The 26458-nt window shown below is 38.9% G+C and overlaps 1 protein-coding gene across 1 annotated transcript; it reads left to right on the top strand.

Moving 5' to 3' along the window:
* The first annotated feature begins 9342 nt into the window (after positions 1-9342).
* LOC119692975 (helicase SEN1) lies at positions 9343-26416 on the top strand. Its single transcript, XM_048631812.1, has 16 exons — positions 9343-9774; positions 9959-11036; positions 11576-12464; positions 12809-12963; positions 13568-13702; positions 14158-14396; positions 14677-14785; positions 15256-15417; positions 15851-15987; positions 17324-17443; positions 17822-17946; positions 18457-18601; positions 21505-21748; positions 22237-22396; positions 22775-22958; positions 24729-26416. Exons 1-16 carry the CDS (start codon positions 9592-9594, stop codon positions 24861-24863), a joined length of 4200 nt encoding a protein of 1399 aa, XP_048487769.1. The 5' UTR covers positions 9343-9591; the 3' UTR covers positions 24864-26416.
* The last annotated feature ends 42 nt before the right edge of the window (positions 26417-26458 follow it).

Here is a 26458-nt window from a genome sequence, read left to right as displayed (position 1 = left end):
GCCGCCGCCGCCGCCGCTGCGCCGCCCCGCTATTTACGCCCGCTCCCCGCCTGAGCTTTCCCTGCGCAAAGGGAGCAAAGCCCACTTTCCTTTCTCCTCTGAAAATGAACAATCGACAATGTCGTTGCAATCTCGTGCTGTTTTCGGGCTGTGAAGTTTTATGAATAGACGCAGGGCCGCATCTTTTAACTTTGCAGTTTCTTAGCCTAGCTAGGCCTACGTATAGTAGGTACTTATCAGTTTTAGATTAGGTAGGTCCTTTGTGTATTTATTTAAGTTTATTTCATTGATAGTATTGTTTTTTTATTAAAGCTCGTTAGAGCTTTTTTCTTCTTAACTATTTGAGCAACATTTTTCATGTTTTATTTTTCTTCTGGCGGATGAAGCCTCAATACGGAGACCACTTCAGATTCAGGCAGTCGGTAGGCAGTGGTGTTGTGTTGTGTGCAAAACAGAATTGATAATTATTGGCCAATTGATAATTATAACCAAAAAATATTGTTAGCTATACCTATACACTTCGATCATCTGTACCTACATATTAATTAGTAGCATTTGAGACCGACCGGTGGAGTTTGGGGTAGTAAGGCTTAAGCCCTCATAAGGGGTCTAGGTAGGTCGCGTACTTGGTTCAAAGGCTCTCTCTTGCTATAAAGCTGCTGCTATTACTACTGTTATGGATTACTTATGGCTTATGGATATGTTTGAGGTGGTTCTACCTTTTTTGGCCTAAGATTTATTTGCCCAATCTCATATTGCATAGTAACGTTTGGTCAAAGTCTCGTTTCGCCGAAAATCGTATGGCATAAATCTCTTTTAGTAAAAAGTTATTTCGCATAATCTTGTTTAGCCTAGTAATGGTACGGCCAAATCTTGAATAGCATAATAATGCTATGGCATAGGTTATACAAACTAATATAATTTGTTTGTCTTTAACTTTGATGGAGCGTCTCCCTATAGCGCAAACTGGTGTCTTGTATTGTAGGCGCTATGTGGGAAACGCTCCGCTTTGCTTTTGACGAAAATGTGCACCTAACACGCTCCTCCTCGCTTTGCCCGTCGTCGCACCTATCTTTAGGTTTCGATCCCATGGGGTTTAATGGCGTTTGTAATAATTATAATGGTCATTCACTTTCGATATTTTGATCATTCAATATCGTGATTTTCGGGATCTAGGGGAAAAAATCAACCACAATTTGTACATTTACAACATACTTAATATTGTATTTATTAAGATAATATTAGGAGAAACAAGATTATAATTACCAATACGAATAATTTGAGCAAACGAGACTTAGGTGTTTCAAGTTTGTGCCAAAAGAGTTGTATGCGAAACGAGTCTTATGCCACATAAGTCTTGGCGAAGTGATGATTCTACTAAAAAAGTTTAGACCTTACGAGTTATGCGAAACGAGTTTAGGGCAATAGAGATTAGGCAAGATGAGGGGAATGGGGAACCCTTTGAGGTACTTACTTTCCACTCATGATGGATTATTTAGGTGCTTCATACTTTGATGAAGCTTGATTCTGATGATGACGATGGGTTATAGAGAGAATGGAGCTTTTTGCCGATTGTAAAATGTACTTTAATCATCTTGTAATTACTTCTTCTTAATAGATAATAATACTCGTAGATATTCAAAATTTATCAGTGATCATACAGACAAACAACGTAGTGTGACGTCCTGCAGCCTGTTGCACCGACGCTGTGTACAAGACATTTGGCAGGTAGTAGGTGGATGAGGAAGGCCGAAATATTGTTTTAGGCAAAAAGGACATTCTACAAGTGGAAGGTTTAACTAGAACAGAAGTTGTTCAGAAGGACACCCTTTCGACTTACTTAACCCTTTTATAACACCTGTACCTATATTCTTATTGCTAATTAACTGTACTTACCTAAGCTCAAGGACTTTTTTTTTTTTTTTCAATCTATTTTATTTAAGGAACTTTTGTCACTAGGTGACGATGACAGTCCCATCGTACCCTCTACTTAACATACACAAAACAATAAACTAAAAACTAAGAATGAAACTTAAAATAATATAGCAATTTGGCTGCTTCTGACCATGGCTCAGCCAATATACTTTGGAAAACTCCAACATCGATTCTATTAATATTAAACTTATCAACTAACTGTTGCCGCCGACTTGCATTCCGGACACATTCCATTAGGAAATGGTATACGTCATCTTCTACTCCACATTCATCACATTTGGGTGAAGTAACTTTTCCCATCAAGAATCCGAATTTATTTAATGGAATATGACTAGAACGAAGTCGGAGAGCCATCACAATTTGTTGTCTGTTTAATCGACTTGAACTAAACCAAGGTATTCGAGGGGGCTCAGACACTATACTTCGGTACCAAATTCCCTTTTCTTTGGATATCTTGTTGAAATATTCTCTCCAATTATCACGTATGAATTGCCGATATTTGGCTAATACTTCAGACCAACTTGCTACAACTTCAACATCATTACCGTCTTTAATTGCTTTCTTAGCAAGCCTGTCAGCCTCCTCGTTACCTTGTAATCCAACATGCGAAGGAATCCATTGTAACATAACTTTAATGCCCCTTTTACACAAATTAATTAATTTTGATATAATCTTATAAGCAATTGCCAAACCTCTTTCCCCTGAAACACATCTAATAATATGTTGGAGAGAACTTTTACTATCAGTTAAAATTACAATTTTACAAATATTATTTTTTTCTATGAATAATACAGCCTCATATATAGCTAAAAGTTCAACTGACATAACAGAAACACAGGAATTAATTCTAAATAGACACTGGACCTTAGAATTTGGATTGAAAAATGAAGCTCCTCTGCCTGCACTATCTTTGGAACCGTCAGTGTAAACAGAATGCCATCCGTCATATTTAAGATTTAACTCCTGCAAAACTATATTCTTAAGATGGTTAACTTCATATGTACATTTTGCCTCACTTATACAGTCTATATTTGGTTTAATAAACTTTTCGATATCTATAGATGACATCCATGTATCTAAGCTGAAATTTTCTAAGGGAACAGCCGAAGCAATATTTTCTGAACCAGTCTCTATGAAAGTATCTGCTAGCAAAGGTTTCTTTTTCCTAGACCAAAAGTTATTATGCAAATGCAGAGCCAATTCGGAAAGATACTTAACAGTAAGATTTCCTTCAAACGAACGAGACTTTAAAATATATTTAAACGCTAAGTATTTCCGTCTTAAAACAAGTGGAGGAATGCATAGGTCACTTTCCATGGCATATACAGGAGTAGATCTGACGTAACCACCCACGATTCTCATTGCTCTATTTTGTAATAAATCCAATTTCTTCACATTTGTTTTGGCGCTATTATCATATAAAAAACTTCCGTAATCAATCCTACTCCGAATTAGTGATAAATATAATCTACGTAAATGTTGGGGATGAACGCCCCAACCCGACCCAGATAAGACTTTAAATATCTGCAAAAACTTACAGGACTTTTCATAAGTTTCTTTAATATGTTTTGTCCATCGAAGAGAACTATCCAACCAAACTCCTAAGTGTTTTATACAATCAACCGATTCCAATGCAATGTTATTTACAAAAATACTAACATTTTGACGAATTCTTCCTCTACTGAAAACACACAGTTTCGATTTCTCGGCTGCTAACTCCAATCCTAATTGACTTAGCAAATGTATTAAAGTGTTTACTGATAACTGCATCTGAATGATGCTGTCGCTTAATTTGTTGTGATTACTGTACAAAACAAAATCATCAGCGTACTGACTTATAAATACATTCTGAATATTTCTACATATGTCTATAGTAGCAACATTAAAAAGCAACGGAGACAAGGGATCACCTTGGGCAATGCCTTTGCTTGCCCATCTTGTACATCCATTAGCATTAGCATCATCAACTTTAAATTTAAAAATCTTTTTTTAGAAAACTCCCATACATATTGACATATAGTGGCTCCAACTTTTAACCGGTCTAAAATATTTACAAGGCAGTCTATTATCACATTATTATAAGCTCCATCTATATCTACAAAGCAAGCTATAGTAGCATTATTCTTAGAAAATCCTACCTGAATGTTCGTGACTAACCGAGCTAAATTGTCCAAACACGACTGCCCTTTCCTAAATCCCGTCGTATTAGGAGATAATAATTTATTGCTTTCTAAGTACCATTCCAGTCGTTTGTTTAACATAGAGTGAAATAGCTTACAAATACATGATATAAGTGAAATAGGTCTGAGTTTAGGGTCATTATCATTATTTTTTGGTATGGGAACGATAACAATATCTCTCCACTGAATTGGTATATACCCTGAGACTAAAACACGGTTAAATATATTCAAAAGAAATATTTTCGCATTCAATGGAAGATGAGACAACATCGAATAGGAAATATTATCATTGCCAGGGGCAGAATACTTTAGCTTAAGACTATTCTCCAATTCAACAATAGTGAATTCACTTTCTAACAATTCATTTGAAGAGATAAAACAGGGGGTATTATTTATAACAAAATCAGGCGTAAGGGATTGTAACAATTCCTCTTTTTTTTCCTCAGACACGCATCTTCTTTTTTTTTTTTTTTTTTTAAGATTTTATTATCACTCCACAGACTTTATGTCCGTGCCTTTTTGAGAGATCAATATATTGTGAGAGTTTGGTTGTTTTTTGTCTTCATCTTTTAACTACTCACTACTCAATGTGGAAGCTTATAATATATATATTTTATCTTTTATATATATATACCTATATATTATTAATATTTTTTTTTTTTTTTGCACTCCTGGAGGAAAATCTACACAGACACCTGGGAAGGGGACCCAGGTAGTGTCGGCCTTTAACCGACTAAAAACCCCCAGTTGTGCATTTCTTGTTTTTTTTTTTTTTTTTTTTTTTTTCTTTGTTTCACACAGTCACACTTACAATTATAATGGCAACAAACATTTGAAGGGTAGGGCCAGTGTCAGCTGTCTTCAGAGAACTTAACAGACGCCTGTCAGTGGCCACACACTCCTTTTGTCATCGCTGTTGTTTTGCCTGGTGTTAATGTGTGACAGTGTTCTTAAAACTATCTTAATTTTATTGGTTAGTTCTTATACAGATAATATTAATTCATGATATACTATACAATACCTACATATCAAAACTATACAATACATGCTATATACTATACATAACAAAACTATAAAATACATGCAATACGGTTTGGCCGTCAATATAAGATTAAAATCAAAATTCTCCTATTCCGCTCCATTTTGCGTTGCCAAAAGCCTTGATTGCTGGGCAACGACCTCTTTGTCCCGATTTTTTATTGCCATCTTTCACACACCGACACTCACAGCGACATCGTCAACTGTCATAGGTGATATTATAAAATAATAAAAAGATTATTGATGTCACCCGTCTCAATTGTGGACCCCCTTCAATAATCACCCCACGAAAATAATTGATCACAACAGCAACCACAAGGCGATTGCCTTGCGCGAACGACTTCTGGACTACTCGGTGAAGCCAACAATATCTGGCATAGGAAGAAATTAGTATAACTTATAGATATAGCTTATACTGTATAACATAATATAGTATTGTTTCATTATATAGCCGTGTATTAAACACATTATTATTATTATTATATAGCATGTTTATTGATTAATAATTAATAACAATATTAGTATTGTCTTGGGCATTTTAGTAAAGATTTATCAGCATTGTAAAATTAATAGTTAACGACTCTTGAATTTTTCTTATAAATTGTTTTTCTATAAACTTTTGCAAAAGTACCTAAATATAAAATGTCGTCTAAATCAGACACGCATCTTCTAACATGCTGATAACCTTTCATCCATCTCATTTTCCGCCACATATCAGATACATTAGTAGTTTCACAAATATTATCACAAAAGGTATGCCAACTATCTGATTTTGCTCTTCTAATCAAACGCTGAGCTTCCGCAGTTTTTCTTTGTAATACACATAGATTATCTGGTGTTGGGTTACGTCTCAGGGTTTTTAGAGCTAATCGACGTTCTGCTACTGCTTTAGACAAAGTTTGATTCCAATATTGCTTAGGGGTAAATTTTCGAATAGGATTTGTACAAATTTTAATTAAAGGGATCGATTTGTTTGCTGCACTATTAATCTTCTCTAAAAACCAATCATACATGACCTGTACACATTCAAATGATACAGATTCAGAAAATATTACATTTAGAAACTCCGTATATTCATTCCAATTAGCTTTAGCAAAGTTTCTTTTTTCTATAAAATTTAATCTATCTTGATACCCTAAAGAATATTTAAGAACCAAATGATCACTACCCAAGTTCTCACAAGTAACATTCCAAGTCACATTAATAGCAATGTCAGAAGAGCAAAACGTTATATCAGGACTAGACTGTTGTAATACTCCGTTAACCATCTTGACCCTAGTTGGCCGTCCATCATTCAATGAAACATAGCCGAACTCCAGAGAACTATCAAATATCTGCTCCCCTCGGGTATCAGATTTATTCGACCAACATACATGGTGGCCATTAAAGTCACCAGCAATTATGGAATTACTAGATGAAAGAGAAAATAATTCATCCCAGTCAGCTGATGACACAGTTACACTTGAGGGGCAATAGATGGAGTAAATACTTTTTAACAGCTTACAATTAAGAATTTGTACTTGAATAATTTCAATACCTGAATTTCTAATGCTAACACGTTTGAATACAGTATTAATGGATTTATGAGTTAAAATTGCAACGCCGCCATATGAATCAAACCTATCGTGCCTATATACATTATAACCATTGATATTCAATCTACTTTCTGGCTCTAACCACGTTTCACTTAAAATACATATATGAATATTTTCTCTATTTACTAACGCTTCAAATTCTGTAATTTTAGGTCTAAGGCTTTGTGCATTCCACTGAAATATATTAATAACATGACTTTTTAATGACTTATCCATTATATAAACCAGAGAACATACGTTGTATTAAATCACCCTCAGTCAACATATTCATAACAAAACTACTAATTTTTTCAACTACTACTTTTAACATACTAAAGATTTTTTCTTCTATTGAGGATTTTGAAAAGATTATTTCCTTCAATCTTTGAAACAGCTCTTTAAACCATAACTGTTTTTCCTTTGTTTTGTTTTGCCTTTGATCCTTTTTATACTCATTTTCTTCAACCTGCACCGTATTACCACTATTACCAGCATAAGAGTGCTCTTGCATAATGTTAGCGAGTTCATCTATGCCTTGTCTTTGTTTCTTCTTATTTTTGTTGGTATTAGGCTTTTTACATGTTTTTGCACCATTTATCTCTATCTCACTATCAGAACAACTATCGGTTACTTTATTATTATCATGTATGACGTATGCTTTGGACACGAGTACATCCCTGTATGACTTATTCAAAGTGATATTCTGACCTTCATTCTTACCTACGACACCAATGTTTGGTGGGATATTACTATGACGTAGTTCGTTCTCCACAATGTTCTGCACCACATCAGACTCCTTAGACGTCTTCATTGTACACAGGTATATTTCCACTGCTTTCTTATAAGTCACATTGTCATGGCACATGATGTCTCGAATTTTCTTTTCCTTAATAAACATCGGACAACACTTATCAAGCGCCATATGGGCGCCCTTACAATTTATGCAGAAAAAGTCAGTGGTTTCACAGTTTACATGATCTTTGCCGCACTTTGGACATTTAATTTTTTTTGTAGGGCAAAACTTTATGGAGTGACCATATTTCCAGCATCCAGAGCATTGACTTACTAGAAAAGTATATGAATCAACTTTGAATGAAGCGCCGAAAACAGAAACATACGTAGGTACGATTGGACTCTTAAAACCAATTCTAACAGTTTCACTGTCAATCCATTCACGTAACTCATTCAGTCTCTTGAGCCTACGCACTGATACAATCTCTTGTTCACACGATATTTCATTTAATAACTCTTTTTCATCAATGTCTAAGTCAACTTCCCTTATAACACCAAAAACCAAACTTACTTCACTCGTAAATTGGCATTTATAGCCCATCTCAATAAGTTTTTCATACTTTATTAACTTCTCTGCGTCTTCTTTGCTTCCAAAAGTTATAAATGCTCTGTACGGACCTTTGGAGTTAATCTTCATAATATTTTGTATACCCAAAGATTTCAACAATTTGGCCAACCCTACTTGTTTAGGTAAACAGCTTTTAGATGACAAACATACCTCATAAATCTTCTCCTCGATACTGCCTTTAGAAGCTGTACGAAATATTCGTTTTGGTTTCCTTTGTACAGTAATGAAGCCATCATTGTCATCTCCATCTGTTTCGTTGCTCGGCGGTCTCGGGCGCTTCCCCGTTGAGCGCTCGATGTTCATCTGACACTCCATTTGCACAGAATCTTCATAAGTACAAACTTTATCGCCTTCACAATCATTAAACAACGATTGAATCTCTTCGCTCTCGCTACAACTTGAAGGAAGTTTAGTGTTATCCATTTTTCCTATATTTCATCTTAAGATCGAAAACTATAACAAATAAATGTTACAATCGTCAATAGTAACCACGATAACAAAATTAGGTATGCGAATACTGTTTCCTGAGCTAATTATTTAATTTTAAACTTTTGAAAAATTAAATACGTCCGACACGTTTTCGTTCCCGCCAAAAAAAAAAAGCTCTCAAGGACTTTGTATATATAATATTGTTATATATACAAAGTCCTTGCCTAAGCTAAATGATATTGTGTTTTTTTAAAAAAAACATCGATGAGGTGAAGTTGCAAGTTCGTGAAGAAACAGTTTTTTTTTTTAAATCAATTTTGCCATGTACTGTACCATTCCATGTATAATGTAGGTACCTACATGGAACATTAATAGTAGGTACTTTAACGAGATGGGTGGTGTGGCGCCCAAGGAACATAAGTACTTACTTCTGTAACGCGAAGATGTCGCCCCTGTAAATTTCTACTTTGGTCAAACTTTGGTATTCTTGCCAGGCTGTACTGAAACCTGAGGAATCAATGTCGTACGTTGTCGCAGGTGAAAATTGCACATCTAGTGGCGCCATCTGTGTTTTAAAGGCAGAAGTTATTGAAAACTACGAAAAATGAATTTTCTAAGCTACAACAACAATTTTTTTCTACGCCTTTTTTGTATAATACACTATACTTCCAATATGCTTCCAATCTAACGGCCCAAGTCAAAGATAAGGTACTTATGTACTCCTCTAAGGGCAGTGTCGATATTATTCTGAGCTATTTGTACAAACAACAGAGTATTTCAACCATTCACAGAGTAAAATTTTTATTCTTTATTATTCAAAGTTTCAAATGTCAATGTCAAAACAAAAAGCAGTTCGTTTGTGAATTTGAAGTGAAATAAAACAATGTTTTTCTTTGTAAATGAATATAAAGTGCTTCTTTGTGTGAGCTAAACCACAGTCCATTATATTTTGTATTTACCCATCGATGTATTTCTAATTCCACTTTTGGGTCTCAAGTTATGCTTCTGGAAGAAAAAATTGTGTAATTTAAATAGGTTAACGACACCGACAATACTATAATACCAGTGAATCGCAATGGCTAAATGGAAATTGACCCGCCAATCCTATGGAGCTGATGAATATGTTTTCTGTGAGGGTGACGAAATTACGATAGGCCGCGGGGCTAATAATGCCATAACGCTTTCTAGTCTAGTAATATCTAGACAACATTGTATCTTGAAATTCTTCAAAGATAAAGTTACCATTAAAGACTTGAAGGTATGTTAATCCACGGAAAATCTTTTATTTCTAATTTAAGAATTGAAGATGTAAGCATCTCTAATAGTCAATTATCTAATCTGGTTTCAGTAGATTTATAATATTTTTGCTTAAATCTATACTTACTTTATCTATAACTAATAGCTAATTTAAAAATGTATATGTATAATTTAATCTTTTTCAGAGTTCAAATGGAACATATGTGGGTACGGACAAAATACCGTCCAACACACCAGTTGCAGTTCAAGACTCCCAATGTCTGGGCATTGGGTGGATGGAGGGTGCCGCACTGGCAAAGATTTCAGACACTGAGAAGTTCATATTTAAAATTAACAGAGAAAAGTCTGAGAAATCTATCATAGATAGAATTGCTTTCCAAAATGAAATAGACTCTGATGAAGTTGAGGAGAAACTCGCAATTGTCCTTCATGATGTCAAGCCCAGACTGTCGAGCACTGAAGATACAGCCATGCAAAAGAAAACCAAGAACCAATCCCCCAATTTAAGTCTAAAAAGAAAATCAATAGAGAGAAATGATAAAGATGTAAGTTTTCAAGTAGATAGTGACAGCAGCAACTCTAAACATGCCGAAGATGTAGTGAACCTTCTGTCAGACAGTGACACTGAACTGCCCGGCAGGAAGAATGAAGAGGTAGCAGCCAAGAGAGTTAAACTAGAACCTATAGTTGAAGAAAAGCTAGAGACATGTATTAAGCAGGAACTAATTAAAACAGAAATAGATGATGATGAGTATGAATCAGGTATTGTAAAGCAGGAACTGTTTGGCTATGATGATGAGCCTATTAACCTAGATACTGACAGTGATAGTGATACAGAGAGAAGATGGTTCATCAGACTGTCACAGAGCTCACCGGGCAAGCCTCTGACTAAGGCTATGAAAAGAGATGTGGTTGATGGTCCTGCAAGAGAAAGTTCTTACAGTCAGATCATTGAAGATGACTATGAACCTGCTTTACCTAGTAATGAGAATGATGCTCTTGAAGATGAGGAATTCATGGATGATCTAATCAGAATACCAGTGAGGTCGACTGAAGATGAAGAAGGTGTTGATCAAGTAGATGGTTACAGTAACACGGGACTGACTTCAGATTACTTTGCACAGCAGCTGGAGAAAGATGCTGACAAAGAACCACCAGCTGAAGTTCCAACAGCTGAAGTCCCAGCTGAAAGCAGCTCAGTGAAGAAAACACAAATGATTGAAGCTCTAGCACAGACCAGTAGGAGAAAATCAACTGTGGAGAGTAAGTTGAAATAGTATTCATTTTCATTTTATATACAATCATTTTTATTCCATATAAATTGTACAATTATGTATGCAAGTCTGTACTTTAGCTAATATAAACTTTATACTATAAAGTATAACCTTTGTATGTATACATACAATATTTACGTATTGAAAATGTAAAACAAGTGATCTTATCTTATGTTTGAGATTAACATGATGAGCACTTAGCACTTCTCCTTATGTTGTACCAATCTAGTTGATGGTCTTATCTTATTGGTTATTATACTATAGTACCTACTAGTCATTACAAATATTATTTTAACAAAAAAGGAATCTTTTGTAGAGTACATTTCAATGAATAGAACAATGCACATTAATATACCACTGATTACAATAAGCCCCTTATGTTAATGAGGTTATCTTTTAAGTGCCTGTTTCCTTCATATCAAGATGAAATAGAAATAGACCTCAGTGAGACCTTTTTAGACTATACCAAAAATATTAGTACCTACATGTAATATAATACAAACTTTTCAAATAAAAAATAATTTTCAGGTAAACCCAAAGAAAAAAGTAGCTCTTCCAAACATTCCAAATCTAGCAGCAAGCATTCACACTCACACTCCAAGCGCCACATGAGCAGCTCACAGAAAGAAGAACGAAAAAAGAAGTTAAAAGAAATAGCTTCAAAGGAGAAGGAAGTGCGAGACAAGAACAATACTAGCTCTAGTAGCAGCTCCAAAGCCACTGTTGGTGCCAAAGTATCCACATCTAGTAGAGGGGCATTCCTAGCTGAAGACACCGCCACTGTTCAACCAACTTCTAGAAAAGACAGCCCTAAATCAAGTAAAAGCCACCACAAAGACTCAGATAAAAAACATAGCAAAAGAAAAACTGAAGATGCTGTTAACAATATTGAAAATAGAAATAAACATGATGATAAACCTCACAGCTCTTCAAGCAAATCAAAGAGTAAGTCTGAGAAAAAGGATAAACACAGGAAGTCTTCCAAGAGTGATGTTGAATCTACTTCAGAGCAAAAGGTTGTGAAAAAGTCAGAAACCAGAGTGCCTTTGAAGAATCTCAAGCCGCTGACAGACAGTGACGACACGCACTCGGGCCGGCCGGTGTCTAAAGTGGAGCCATTCCCCACCAAAAAACCCAAAAAGACAGTTCGCTTCTCTGATGCCCCACCTCAGGTTAAAGTGTTTGAAATAGAGCCTGGAAACCAGATGAAGAAAACGAGTCTAGTGAAGTCTACTATAGACGTGCCTCAGAAACCCGTGTTCTCTTTAGAGAAGATCACTCTGATTAGGATACTGCGGTGGAACCCGCAGTGGCTCACCGAACAGGTCAACAACAATGAACCACCGCCTATTTTAGGACACAGTGTCCCACCGATGGCCGTTTTGCACTTCTTCCAAGCGCATACTCAATATTGTCAGTAAGTATAATTAGAGTTTTACATATTCAGAATTGAACTCTGTAAAGTTATTTGATATTGTAATAGTAATAAAAAATGAACAGGGCTAACTTAATTTGCAATTTTATAATGAATACCTTGTCAAATTATGAAACCAGTAGTTTCAGTACCACTACCACCAAGTAATAAAACTAATAACTTTTCACGAGAGTTGTCACGCATCGTTCACTTCGTTTTCTCATTTGTATAGTAGGTGCTGGTCACCGAATAAATATTTCTTATCTTTATCTAGTGACCCCCAAAGCGCGTGGCCTCATTTTGCTACTCAATGTAGCACCTAACATTCTCCAAATCTCCATTGACAGGGTGATAGGTGACCTACTCCTCATGGAGATATGGGAGAGCGTGACGCAGACGTTCAACAAGCAGCGCGGCGCGGAGTTCACGCTGCGCATCGAGGCGCTGCCGCCGCCGCCCTCGCCCGACGCCGCCTTCGACACCTACAGCCTCAGTGTTAATGGTAAACTATAGCATGGTACTAGCTTTTACCCGCGGCTCACGAGCTTTAAATTTGTACATAAAAATTTAACCTTCTTAAATTACTCTCACTACAAAAAAAACGTATGAAATCCGATGTGTAGTTTTAAAGATCTAAGTCGCTCCCTGCGTCTAGCGACTCGTCTGTCGGTATTAATGTTACACAAGGGAAGCGACTTTATATACTACTAGCTGTTCCCGCGAGCTTCGCTTCGCCTTAAAAAGTTTTCCCGTCGGAATTCCGGGATAAAAAGTAGCCTATGTTCTTTCTCAGGGTCTAGACCATATGTATACCAAATTTCATTCAAATCCGTTCAGTAGTTTTGGCGTGAAAGAGTAACAGACAGACAGACACAGTTGCTTTCGCATTTATAATATTAGTTAGGATATATACTTTGCTATAGTAAGACTAATCATGATAGTCACACAGTCGGACCTTATTCCACGGGCGATGATTTAGAAATCGGGTCAGCATGGATGTCCCAAATGGTAAATTTGGGCTTCTTATAGGAATAAGAATAATTATGCTAAGAAGGCTACTTTAAACCTGAAAGTACTGGTAATTTATATACATTATTTTATTTCAGTTTCTGTGCCGAAAAACGAGATGAAGAATTTACCCAGGATGGGTGAGCTGATGCTAGTGACATTCGGGCCGGAGGGCAGCAAGACCAGCCGCTTCTTCTACGTCAACCACGTCCGGTGTCTTCCGTCTCCGCCAAGTTAGTATACCTACCTACACATAATTATTATGGTATTCATATATTTTTTGGTCTATCTACTTATTATGTTGTTTAAATGCAATAAATAGACTACAAACACGCTAAGAAGTAGAATAACACATACATTGGTTGCCGTCAGTAGGCAAGGCGTATGCCTTGCGGTTACTCAATGGCTAACTGTATAGATAATATAATAATATAAACACTCACACCTTGTACTAATGTACTCCCTTGCGGGGTAGGCAGAGATTATATAAGGCATTGCTGCACCTGTATAGATATTCAAGGATTTCCCATAGCACAATGTTTTCAGTCGCTTGAATTTCAACCTCTCACTCAATGCACTTGTAATGTTGCGCCAGATTAATATTAGCTTAACCCTATTACCGATAACTAACAAAAACTCTCCCATTCCATTCTACGTTTTCCACTTACCCTACTTTCACCAATTCCAGACAACATCTACAGTTTCTTCAGCATATCCCTGCACGTGGTCTACACAGAGAAGATGCGTTTACTCAGACGCGGGGAGGTGATGACGGGACGCAGTCTGTGCTACATCAAGAATGTTCTACAACTGTTTGAAGCCATGGAATACTTGTCCAAGTCACCGCTGTGTGAGGCCATCTTGAGGCCTGACCCGAGACACTTCCCGAGGGACAGGATTCTGCCGCCCTCGCAGATTAAGTCGCCGGTATGTTTGAAAGCACCTCTTAAATTATTATTGTAGTAAATTGATTAGTAATCTGATTCGTGATATATTTTACGCCCTCGTGGCGCCATCTACTTTAAGTTTTAGGGTATAAGTATAGTGCTTATGGTGCTGCCACTTACCAACAACCATAAGACCAGTAGCGCCATCTATTGTTAACTTATTGCCAACCACTAACGAGACTTCACACACTAACGCCATCTGTTGCCAATTTCCCGCATTATCTCCTTCTCTCGTGTACTAACATCAACATTACTTCCAGTGGACGGCGACACTGAACGCGAGTCAGTTGGAGGCGGTCTCGGCGTCGGTGTCGGCCGCGCTGGGCGACCGCCCCGCCGTGCAGATGATACAGGGGCCGCCCGGGACAGGTCAGTATTACTCTGATTGGCTGATTGACCGAGCGCTCGGTCAATCGCAAGCCGTTCTTCAGTGGGGGATCGGCCGAGCAATGCGAGCATACTGTCGTCTCGCCACTCTACTCGAAGTACTGCTACATAATGTAATATAATACTAAACCAAAACCAGAAAAATTAAAAAAGGAATGGGGCAGCATCTTCTTATAGAGCTGGTTTTTCACCGTGTTGAATGGATTAGCCAGCCAGAATAGAATCGTTGGCTGACTGGCCAAGGTACTATAGTATAAACAGAGTCCACACGTCAGGGCATCCTTTCGTGCACAACAAGCTTGCGGTCTATAAAAATAAGATTAAAATAATGTACATTTTTTAGGGTGTAGAAATGCGCCTCAAGGGAGCACTCATAGGTTTTATTCAAGTAAGGCGTGAGTGTTATTTATTTATGCTATAAAAAAATCACAAGGTTTTTTCCGTGTTCACAGGCAAGTCGAGTGTAATCTGCTCGATCATAATGACGTATTTCTACGACTCGGGCGGGCGGCGGCAACAGAACCGCGGCAAGATACTCATCTGTGCCACCAGCAACGCCGCCGTGGATGAACTGGTTATACGACTGCTGAATATACGACAGAGCTTGCCTAAGAGTAAGAAATACTTTTTTAATAAATACCTATTTTTACTGTGTTAAATACACGACGACGAAAGCAAGGCTAGTAGCACGGGACGCATTTAAGACGTGACATAAGTTTTGCATCGCGATCACTCATATCGCGCAGCCTCAAGAGCGAGCGCGATAGAGAACTTTTGCCACGTCTAAATGCGCCCCGTACTAGCCCTTCAAGACGTGCAATGACTATGATCCCGCACGTGCAATGGTCTTGACAAGTTGACATACTTCTTTCATGTTCTCTAAATTCACAAGCCTCTAGTGTCTAAAGCAAAAGTTTTTTTTTTCTTTCGTGAATTTCTAAAACTCGTAGAACAAAAGTTGTTCAGAATGATCATGACCTGAGTCATTCCCTTTCGGCTTAGTATACCCTTTTTGCAACACTCTGTATAGCTTCTTTTTTCTTACAGCGGAGCGCTTCCGCATGGTACGAGTAGGGCGGCCAGAGGCGATGCACCCCCGCGCCCGGGACCTCTCCTCGCAGTGCCTCGCGCAGCGCGACGCGACCCGCGCGCAGGAGCCCCCGCCGCCGGGCGCCCAAGAGGAGGTAAATAAATAAGAAAGAAAGAAAGAAAAACTTTATTTGGCTTAGACAGCAATATTAATTTACAAAGAAAGATGCAAAGAAATATAAATATAGGTACTTAATCTAATCAATCTAAATATATATAAATAATAATAATAAATATGTGGGGACATCACACACGGCCATCCGACCCCAAGCTAGGCAGAACCTGTGTTATGGGTGTCGGACAGCTGATATATCTACACAAATACATAGATAGATAGATACTAAATATAAATATGAACACCCAAGACCCGAGTACAAATAATATTTGTTTAAAGGCAAATGCCTTTAAACAAATATCTGCCACTGCCGGGAATCGAACCCGGGACCTTCGGCTCAGTAGTCAGGGTCACTAACCACTACGCCATTCGGTCGTCAATGGTATGTGTAGCGAGGTGCGCGGTGCCCAGCGTGCACCGCGACCTCTCCTCGCAGTGCCTCGGAGGTATCATTATAATATACTGTTGGATCCTACTACCCTACGTAGGAGCAAGGGCCGGGCATTCCCTATAAAAGCGCAGCGAACGGTGGCGCAGGCCTCTTTTCTCGGCTGGACTCGGTGGCGTGCGGAAGCTCTGCTCGTGGTGTAATCTGCTGTTCGGTATTTGTGTCTTTCTTTAGTTCCTATTGTTGATTTGTATAATCCTAATCCTAACTAATATTATAAATGCGAAAGTAACTGTGTCTGTCTGTCTGTCTGTTACTCTTTCACGCCAAAACTACTGAACGGATTTGAATGAAATTTGGTATACATACGGTCTAGACCCTGGGAAAGAACATAGGCTACTTTTTATTCCGGAATTTCCACGGGAAAACTTTTTAAGGCGAAGCGAAGCTCGCGGGAACAGCTAGTATATTATAATATACTGATAAGTCGTTCATGGAACCGCCTTGCGTCTGTACTCTGTACCCCATGCAGCACGGGATGAAGCGCGGAATGCATCAAAACGCTATTAGCTCTCTCTTCCACTGCTGATCTCTTCATCATTGTGTATTTTATACAGATGGTTGCCATTTTGGTCAAATCTCATGAAAAATGTTTTCCAACATAATGTAGTAAGTCAAATTAATTATGGTTATCACGTCGGGGTCACCACTTTGCCATAAAAGCATTGACATGAGTAAGTGACTTCTCAATAGTATCTCATCTGATGTAATAACTACCTAATGTGATGGTAATGTTAACGTACCTTACGTGTCACTATCCGAGTCTAATACAACAACTTATGTGTTATCTACAAAATATAGGTAATTAGGTACTATTCTGTAGTATTTTTTTTCTAATCGGCTAAACAAATCCATTTCCCGCTTGCAGGTGGCACGTCTCGAGGCCCGACTCAACATGTGGCGCAGCCAGGCGCAGGAGGCCAAGGACCCCGGCCGTAGAGCCTTCTGCCACTCGCAGAGCGAACAGATTAGGAATAGAATAGCACAGGTGAGGGGAACTTGATTGTTTTGCATCAGTGACATCTTAGTCAACTAATTATAATCATTAAATGCGCAATATTCAACTTAATTTAGACACAGTGCTTCAAAATAATTGAAACGTTAAGAAAATGTTTCAAAAGGTGAAAACAAAAATGCTTAATTAAAAAAGAATTTTATCTGAAAAATTTTCAGGCACTACAGCTAAAAACATAGTCAGTTTATAAGCTTTAAAATGACATATTCCAATCTAAAATCGATTAAGGTATGACCAAGATATAGCCAAAACTACTGCCTAGGCGGATAACTCTCAGTAGCGAAACGAACAAAAAGACCCTCCAAGACAGCTCAAAATATAAAGTAAGAAAAAAAGCATTATACGTTGCAGTTAAAAGGCGGTTCGTCGGGCGACGTGTCGGCGGAGCAGCTGGCGATGGCGGAGCGCCGCATCGTGGAGTGCGCCGACATCGTCGTCAGCACGCTGTCCAGCGCCGCCAACCAGAAGATGAAGAAGTTAGTCACGAAATTATCATATTATATTTCATTGATGTCGATTCCGAAGGCAGAAATTTTAATGTTAACGCTGTCCAACTATACATTTTGCTAGCAAAATATTATTACATTTACGGGAGTACTCACAAAATCGAATTTTAAACAAAGAAATTAAGGTTTCGGCAGCTCTAAAATTAAATTTCGGCCTTCATAATCGACATCATTGTTCTCCTGTCTTTCTGTTCTTGTTTAATAAAGCACAAAATAGGGGCCGTTTGCGCATGTTGCATTCTTGGGGTGCAAGAAAGAAGCCTCCTCGGACGACTTATCCCCTGTTACTTATATGCGTCCAGCGCAACCGGCGTAGTCAACTGGCACTTATCTAACTGGCCAATCCTTCCACCACGGTGACAATCCCTAGTGTAACTATTGAGTTTATCACCGACACGCTAAGAAGGTAATCTTTTATTTTCGGACGGTATTGAACACAGTGTAAACTACAGTGTAACTAACCATTTCTTCTCTCCGCAGTCTCCGCCGCCGCATAGCGCTCTGCATAGTGGACGAGGCGGGGCAGGCCATCGAGCCGGACTCGCTGGTGCCGCTGACGCTGGACGTGACGCGGCTCACGCTCATCGGCGACCCGCGCCAGCTGCCCGGCTTCATCAAGTCACAGGTATAGACACGCGTTAAACAGTGTTTAAGTTACATACACCTCTTTCTCATATGCTTCGCATATGAATTTAGACACTTGTTAAACAGTGTATAAGTTACATACACCTCTTTCTCATATGCTTCGCATATGAATTTAGACACTTGTTAAACAGTGTTTAAGTTAGTTGTACAGAACACTCGCAACCTGTGTACATAGCGCTCTGCATAGTGGACGAGGCGGGGCAGGCCATCGAGCCGGACTCGCTGGTGCCGCTGACGCTGGACGTGACGCGGCTCACGCTCATCGGCGACCCGCGCCAGCTGCCCGGCTTCATCAAGTCACAGGTATAGACACGCGTTAAACAGTGTTTAAGTTACATACACCTCTTTCTCATATGCTTCGCATATGAATTTAGATACTTGTTAAACAGTGTTTAAGTTAGTTGTACAGAACACTCGCAACCTGTGTACATAGCGCTCTGCATAGTGGACGAGGCGGGGCAGGCCATCGAGCCGGACTCGCTGGTGCCGCTGACGCTGGACGTGACGCGGCTCACGCTCATCGGCGACCCGCGCCAGCTGCCCGGCTTCATCAAGTCACAGGTATACCTAGATGCCACTTTGGGACCAGCCTAGATACCGCTATAAGTCCTATATCAGGTGTCAAACCCATACATTATATAAATTTTTCAGTTGTTCGTTTTCAAGCGAAAACCAACTTTATTTACCTACCAGTAATCATAATCTGTCAATCAAACGTCATAGGACTCATGATATATTTTACAAAGTATATGCACCACCGTGCGCCGTCTTCCCTGCAAACATACCTGCAGGCATCGGAGTCTACTGAAATCCTTCAATGCAGGGTAAATAAATAGACCGTATAATAATAGACCTTAGCAAGTTAGATAAATAGACCGCTTCTCCTGAACCGCTATTTTATAGGTATATATTATTATGTATGTATTAGATATACTTATGTATATATATTATGTAAAATATATTGTATGTATCGGTATATTTGTATATATATTTATATAGGTTAATTAGGTATAACATTAAGGCCCACTTGCGTGGATCACAGGGTTAAAAATATAAACTCAGAGGTAACTAACTCAGGGTTAACTTTGTAAAATTTTAACCGGACTTTTGATTGCGCTAATGGAAAATAACCCTGAGTTAGCTAACCTGACGTTTCTTTTTGCGCTCTGTGAATCTATGTCCCGTTCCAGGCTGAAAGGGACCAAGTTTCTATTGCCGTAAAAAAACATTGTCTTCTATCTCGTTTTCACCTCACGTTTTTGGATAAAACTATCCCTCTCTATTTCCATTTTCGCAATCTGTCAGTAATTTGTATTTTGTTTACAAAGTGTCATATTTTTGATTTCCTTGTAGATATACATTACGAAAATTATAAAAAATTGAAAAGAAACGGCGGTAGCTCAGTCGGGTAAGCGCTCGCTTCTCACACAAAAGATGCGCGTGTTTGGATCCTAGCGCAGACATACTAATGAGTTCTTTGGAATTTAAGTACAATGTGTGGCAACTTACTACCACACATTCTACTTACCACAAAACGTTCAAGAACCTTATCATAAGCAGCTCTCTTCAATCTAACCGTACCAGCAAGCAATACTCAACCAATAACAACAGCAAGTATTGATTTTATTGAACACATCGCGGTTGCTAGTTGTGCTTTAGATAACAGCAAAGATAGCCCTGTAAAGAGCTGTTTCTGGATACAAAGAGGGAGTTCCGAAAATAACTGTTCAGCAAGCTCAAGCAAGCAGCAGCAGCGACCACCACCGTCACCGCGGCAGCTCGGCGAGGAGAGCCTCCGACAGCGCAGAAAAGGAACGAGTCCCCGTGCATTCCCAACGCCACGAGTATTTAAGTTAGCACCGCGCGTATAAGTAGGCTTATTTTCTGTAAATAAATTATTATTATTTTGTCCACTCTGAGTATTATTTTCTACCTACTCTACACAATATCTTCAAAAATGTATACCATAGCTCTTACGGTGAAAAAAACATCGTGATCTGTACCCTAAAGTGCATTGCACTCTTTCAAAAGCGGCGATACGGCTCGACCTATCACGTGAGTACAAAAATGTACAGCGAAAAGTGGGTGAGTCACCTCTGAGTAACTACATTACAGTCATAGTCGTGAGCATATATGTATGTAACCACACCATCGTGCTCTTAATTTCACAAGTGGGACCATTTGCTACTTTGCTAGATAGGGGAAAAATATAAGAATGATGAGTTAATCATCATAATCAAACATTTCCAACGAATACAAGAATATTGATAAAAACCTTTTCTTTTGACGTAAGCCGGGTTAGCGTCTTAACCCTCCAATATTGGGGGGTTAAATATTTAAGAGTTTATCCCAAGGTTAGCGCTCATATTTCAGCGATGCAAGACAAATTAATAATCTAACCCTTCTTATGTCAAATATCTCCGAGTTAATTCGCTAACCCAGGTCTGCGCAAGTGGGGCTAAGTGACTTAGGTTTACTATTCTTTTCCTTTTTTTTTAATTCTTTTTTTTGTACACCTTATTACCTATTTTTCCTGTACCTCCTGCGGGTTGACTGGCAGAAAATGCTTTTAGCGTTAAGTCCACCCTTTGTACTTTTATTTGTAATATTTGTACAATAAAGAGTTAAATAATAATAAATATAGGGCGGTAGCGCCCCTTCACTTCGTACAACAACACTCTGTTGTCAGCCTTCCTCCAGTGTTGCGGAGGAAGGCTGACAGCGAGTCAGCGGGCTGGGGCCATAATTATAACAGTGAAAATATCCTAATTTACAGAATCACACAGCGCTTGCATATAAAGTGGTGAAAAACTGCAGTGATTCTACTATGACTTATTTATAACTAAATTATTTAATTTATAAATAAATTATTTACTATTTCAGCGAGCAAAACAGCACGGTCTTGGCGAAAGCCTGTTCTCCCGTCTCTCCTCCTCAATGGAACACTGGAACGACGGCAGCCCAGTGGTTCTACTGGACGTGCAATACCGAATGCACCCCGCCATAGCTGATTATCCGAACAGGACTTTCTATGAGGGGAAGATCTGTAATGAGGCCAAATTAAGGACGGATCACCCGCTGCCGCCGTATGCTGTGGTGCATATTAGCAGCGGGGATAAGGGGCAAGGTTTGTGTCTTGTTGATTGTTTGTTTTGTGTAGATATAGTGTACCTATGTTCGTGCCTCTCCATCATTGGAAGTCCAATAGATACATTTAAAAAAAAGTACTATTGCTTCGCTTTTTTTGATTTGGTTCTGTGTCAATATACGTTTTTTTATTTGAAGCTGTAATCCATTTGTAGTATGTATTTAGAAAACTAAAAATGTCCATTGTCTGATAGTAGTCTGAGGCCGCGCTAAAAGATAGATAGATATTCTTCATATCAAGACTCGAAAACAAATGCCACGAGTCTCTCGAGCTATCATCCGCTTATTACAAGTTTTATCTACAAGCCCATGCGAAACTTTGGCAGTACAATCGAGTGTGCCTTTCAGATTCTGACCAATTACATTATTGGGGAGAAAAAATGACGTCTGACCTAATCGACAGTGGCGACATCTGGAATTAGCTTTGCGTTTTCCTCCCCATTGCTAACCTTCCTCACCCATTCGCAGGCACATCAGGCGCGAACGAGATGGAGGCGTGGGGCGTGGCCAGATTAGTCGCGGCGCTGAGCAAACTCGTGCGTAGTCTGAACATGAACATGGCTGTGATTACGCCGTACGACGCGCAGAAGGAGGCCATACGGAACTGTTTGCGGACGTTGGAGGAACCGTAAGTTGTAGATTACAGAGGTTTATAATTGAATGTAGGATACGAAGGTGGAAGTAATCGTGAGTAAAAGAGAGTATAGTTATGGCGTCAACCTTGCAACTCAAGAGTGAACTTGTTTCGAGTTTCTCAATAAATTCTGCTAGAGGGCGGCGTTATCGTTATTACTTAAAACTCTGGTGAAAACTGTCTTCCTTTCATTAAAATCGTTTTAAGGATACATAGGTGTTTCACCTATAAAGTTCTGATCAATAATGTACAGTTTTTCAAATTAGCTGTTCAGAGAGTCACGTCAGTAAAAAAACAGAATGACCAATTTTGTGAGACCTTCTATTTACATTCTCGACAACCCGTATTCTAACAGCACCATTCTGCTTCCAGCAACGCAACCCCCGTGGAAGTGAACACAGTGGACAGCTTCCAGGGGCAAGAACGGGACGTGGTGGTGGTGTCACTCGCGCGCAGCCGCGGCGTCGGCTTCCTGAGCGACGCGGGCAGAATGAACGTCATGTTGACCAGGGCGAAGCACTCGCTGCTGATCTGTTTGAACCAGAATGCTATGTCGGTAAGTGATGCTTTTGAATGAAGATGTTTCTAGCTACGGGACTTGTTGGAACCATAGAATGAATACTATCCAACTCAAGCCACTTGCTCGCAAATATCAAGGGGTCAGCTTTCTGAGCCACGGGGGATGGATGAACGTCATGTTGACCAGAGCGAAGCACTCGCTGCTAATCTGTTTGAACCAGAATGCTATGTCGGTAAGCACTAGTTTAGAATTAAATTGTACTACCACAACCAACTTTAAACACTGTTTAACTAGTGTTCAAAACGGAATTTGGCATATTTTGTTGGCGTTTGACAGCGCTAAACACCTGTTAAATACTGTCTAAGTTAGTTGGTAACATTGAGTATGAATGGTCTGGAGACGAAATAGGCAGACGTTCCCCTCTGGCGGAGTGATAGGCCAGAAAGGCCCACCGATTTATAAAAACTAGTTGCAGTCTCAATTTTCACTAGACTCAATCTAGTTGGCAAAGCGTTCGTTTCATAGAAAATGATTTGTTTACATACTAAAATGACAGCTTCAATTCATAGAATATCCGGATTCCGGATTTGATCATAGATTTGGTCATGGTTTATTGTTATTAGCTGTTTCCTAGCAACCAATGTCAAAAAAATGCAATAGTGATGTACCGGTATGTAGATATGTATTAATCGACAAAAAAGGTCATAGTTGGGAAGCGTCCGTAGTCGAATTGGCTTCAGTAATCGTAACTGATCACTGAGGTTAAGCAACAACTGACACGGTCAGCCATTGGTAGGTACAGCATGAGTTACCGATTTCAAATGGTTCTTTTCTGGACGCTTCCGTGCTTCGGACGGGACGTTAAGCCGTGGGTCCCGGTTGCTGCTTCGGCAGCAGTCGTTAAGCCTAGTCAGAGGCCGCCCGAAGGGGCGGCTTGAAAGCATCTGACCGTCGGGTTGCCCACTTACTCGACAACTTCAGTGCATTGTACTCATTCAAAAACGGCGATACGGCTCGCGACCTATCACGTGAGTATAAATGTACAGCGAAAAGCGGGTGACTTCGTTTATTAATCATTCCTAATTAAATTTAACTATACCTAATTAACTTGAAATTAGTATTTCTAACCCATGTTCTCGAATTCATCGATAACACTTATCGATAATTGTTACATCCATTGGCAAGAAAAATGAAGACACTGTGTTCATTATTAAATGTCACTTCACGTAACCCTTATTGCTGGGAATTAAAACTCATAATGATATGTCCCATGAGACATAATCATGGTAAACGGTAAAATTTCCCCCCGCAAAAATTGGCAGACTTTTTTGTATCAAGAAAGATCGCTATGACGCTTCCCGAGGGTACACCCGAGTCCGCGATGTTCTATGGTTGGTAAGGCCCAAGATGTTTTTCGAATTAGTGAGTAGTAGAGCGACGTAGAACGGGACGTGGTGGTGGCGTCGCTGGCGCGCAGCCGCGGCGTCGGCTTCCTGAGCGACGCGGGCAGAATGAACGTCATGTTGACTAGAGCGAAGCACTCGCTGCTGATCTGTTTGAACCAGAATGCTATGTCGGTAAGTGATATTTATGACTGCACATTGTTTCTCGGTATGAGAGGTTAATAATGTTAAGTAGACTCAATGGGCTTCCCGAGTGATGCTGTCAAGGTAAGGAATGATTTTGATTGGTCTAGGTATTCGGCGTTTGTGACTTGTTGGTCTTAATGTTACGTAGGCTCTGGCCGGAGGCCCTGCGATATAATATAAATCTTTTTTTTACATTTACAACCTTTATTTCCCACAGAACAATCAGCAATGGCGGACGCTATTAGACGACGCGCAACAACGCAACCTCTTCAAGTTCCTACCGAACAAAGTGTGTCAGCCGGCGACCTCGGGGCAGGCCAGCGACAACATACTCAAGTATATCACACGCTGACGAAGAGCTCTTTAAACATAGGGTATATAATGTACATAGTGGTTAAAGTTAAAGTTGAAAAAGTGTCTCTCTAGTTTTTTGAAAAGTGTATTTCGGGGAGCGGCTGTGCTATCAGTCCGTAAAATACGAAGTGTTCAATACAACAATGGGTAGTGGTCATTCGCCTCTACTCTGTCTGACCCCTCCAACTAGTATAACTATAAGCCCCGTAAAATACTATTGGGCCTGAAGCTGAGTCAATGATACCAGTCAATAATGTTCATTATTGCTAGTCGGTCCCGCGCTTGAAGTCAGTCAAATGACATGCAAATCAAGACATCGAGACGTCGTCGATATATGGTCGATATACGTTATTAAAGGTAAATTTTATTGCTTGCGGTGGACAATGACACCCAGGCGCAATACGATTTTACGGGACTTATCTACATTACATTCGACTGTTCTATATAATATACCTACAATGAGGTCAACTTGCCATATAAAACTTACCTCATAAGTGAGGTAAGTTTTAAAACTTGAAATCCATCCGTTTAATAATTTCAACATGGCATAAAATATTTCATACTTTTGACCCACCAAGTTACAGAGAAGTATTCTCGTCGCGACGTGGCGACACCTACTGTGATAGTATTTCATATTATGTGCTTTGCTATTGTCGTGTTTATATGTTTACATACGTATGTATTCTTCCATTCTTGTAAGCTTCGGTGAATAGTTTTAAGTAATCCTACAATGACAAATTGCGTTTTGTACCGACGACGCCCAATAAGATCCTACCTGAGTGAGATCTGAGACGTTTTAGGTTTAGAAATTACGTACGAATGCCAGGCCAGTTAATACATTTGAGTTAAATTTGGCCTTAAACAATTTGAAAATGCCTTTAATATCTAATCATACATAACTGAATGAACGAATCTATAGTTCATGAGCATTTAGAATATAAGTACATCTACCTGACAATTGGAGTTGATCATTCAAAAATAATTCAAAGAATTAACCATGAATCAACTATCAAGTATAAATGCTTATGAACCTTATTCCATGTGTTCTCATCATTTATAATTTTTGTTTACATACTTTCCTCTCATGTTTCAGAAACAGAAATAAGCAACACATTTGTCATGCCATTTATATTTCTATGTGTAGATTGTGTAGATAGGTAGGTACATTTAAGTATTTTTTGTACAGTCAATCAACTGTTTAAGACTTTAGTTTTGTAGTCGTTGTATTATCTTATTTAGTTTTCTTTTTTTATATTAAATTTAAAAGGTACGTCTGCACTTCTTGTTTGTTATTATAAGTGCAGCTACCAATTATTCTTAAGTAATGAATTATTTTTAAGTCAACTTGGTGTTTAATTCAATAATTACTGTTAAGAGTTATTACCTCCTAATTTTAGATTAGCCATAATATTCAACCTTAAAAACCATACAATACTAATTTAAGGTATCAAAAAAAGCAATGATGCAAAGCTCGTTGCTAAGTTGCTATAACTGTAAATATCCTCAAGTACCAAAACAATAAATATTTTTTTAAACAAACTATCAAAGTGAGACTGCCTTTGCGCTTAGTATACCCTTTTTGCAATACCCTGT

This window comes from Plutella xylostella, chromosome 29 (genome assembly GCF_932276165.1).
Source record: "Plutella xylostella chromosome 29, ilPluXylo3.1, whole genome shotgun sequence".
NCBI lineage: Eukaryota > Metazoa > Arthropoda > Insecta > Lepidoptera > Plutellidae > Plutella > Plutella xylostella.
This window is presented reverse-complemented; position numbering and strand designations above follow the sequence as displayed.

Bases quoted from the DNA above. Each gene is read 5' to 3' on its own strand.
- LOC119692975 (XM_048631812.1), top strand. From the start codon at position 9,592: ATGGCTAAATGGAAATTGACCCGCCAATCCTATGGAGCTGATGAATAT. The intron at 13,703-14,157 runs GTTAGTATACCT...CACCAATTCCAG, and splicing joins GTGTCTTCCGTCTCCGCCAA to ACAACATCTACAGTTTCTTC. The intron at 22,959-24,728 runs GTAAGTGATGCT...TATTTCCCACAG, and splicing joins TGAACCAGAATGCTATGTCG to AACAATCAGCAATGGCGGAC.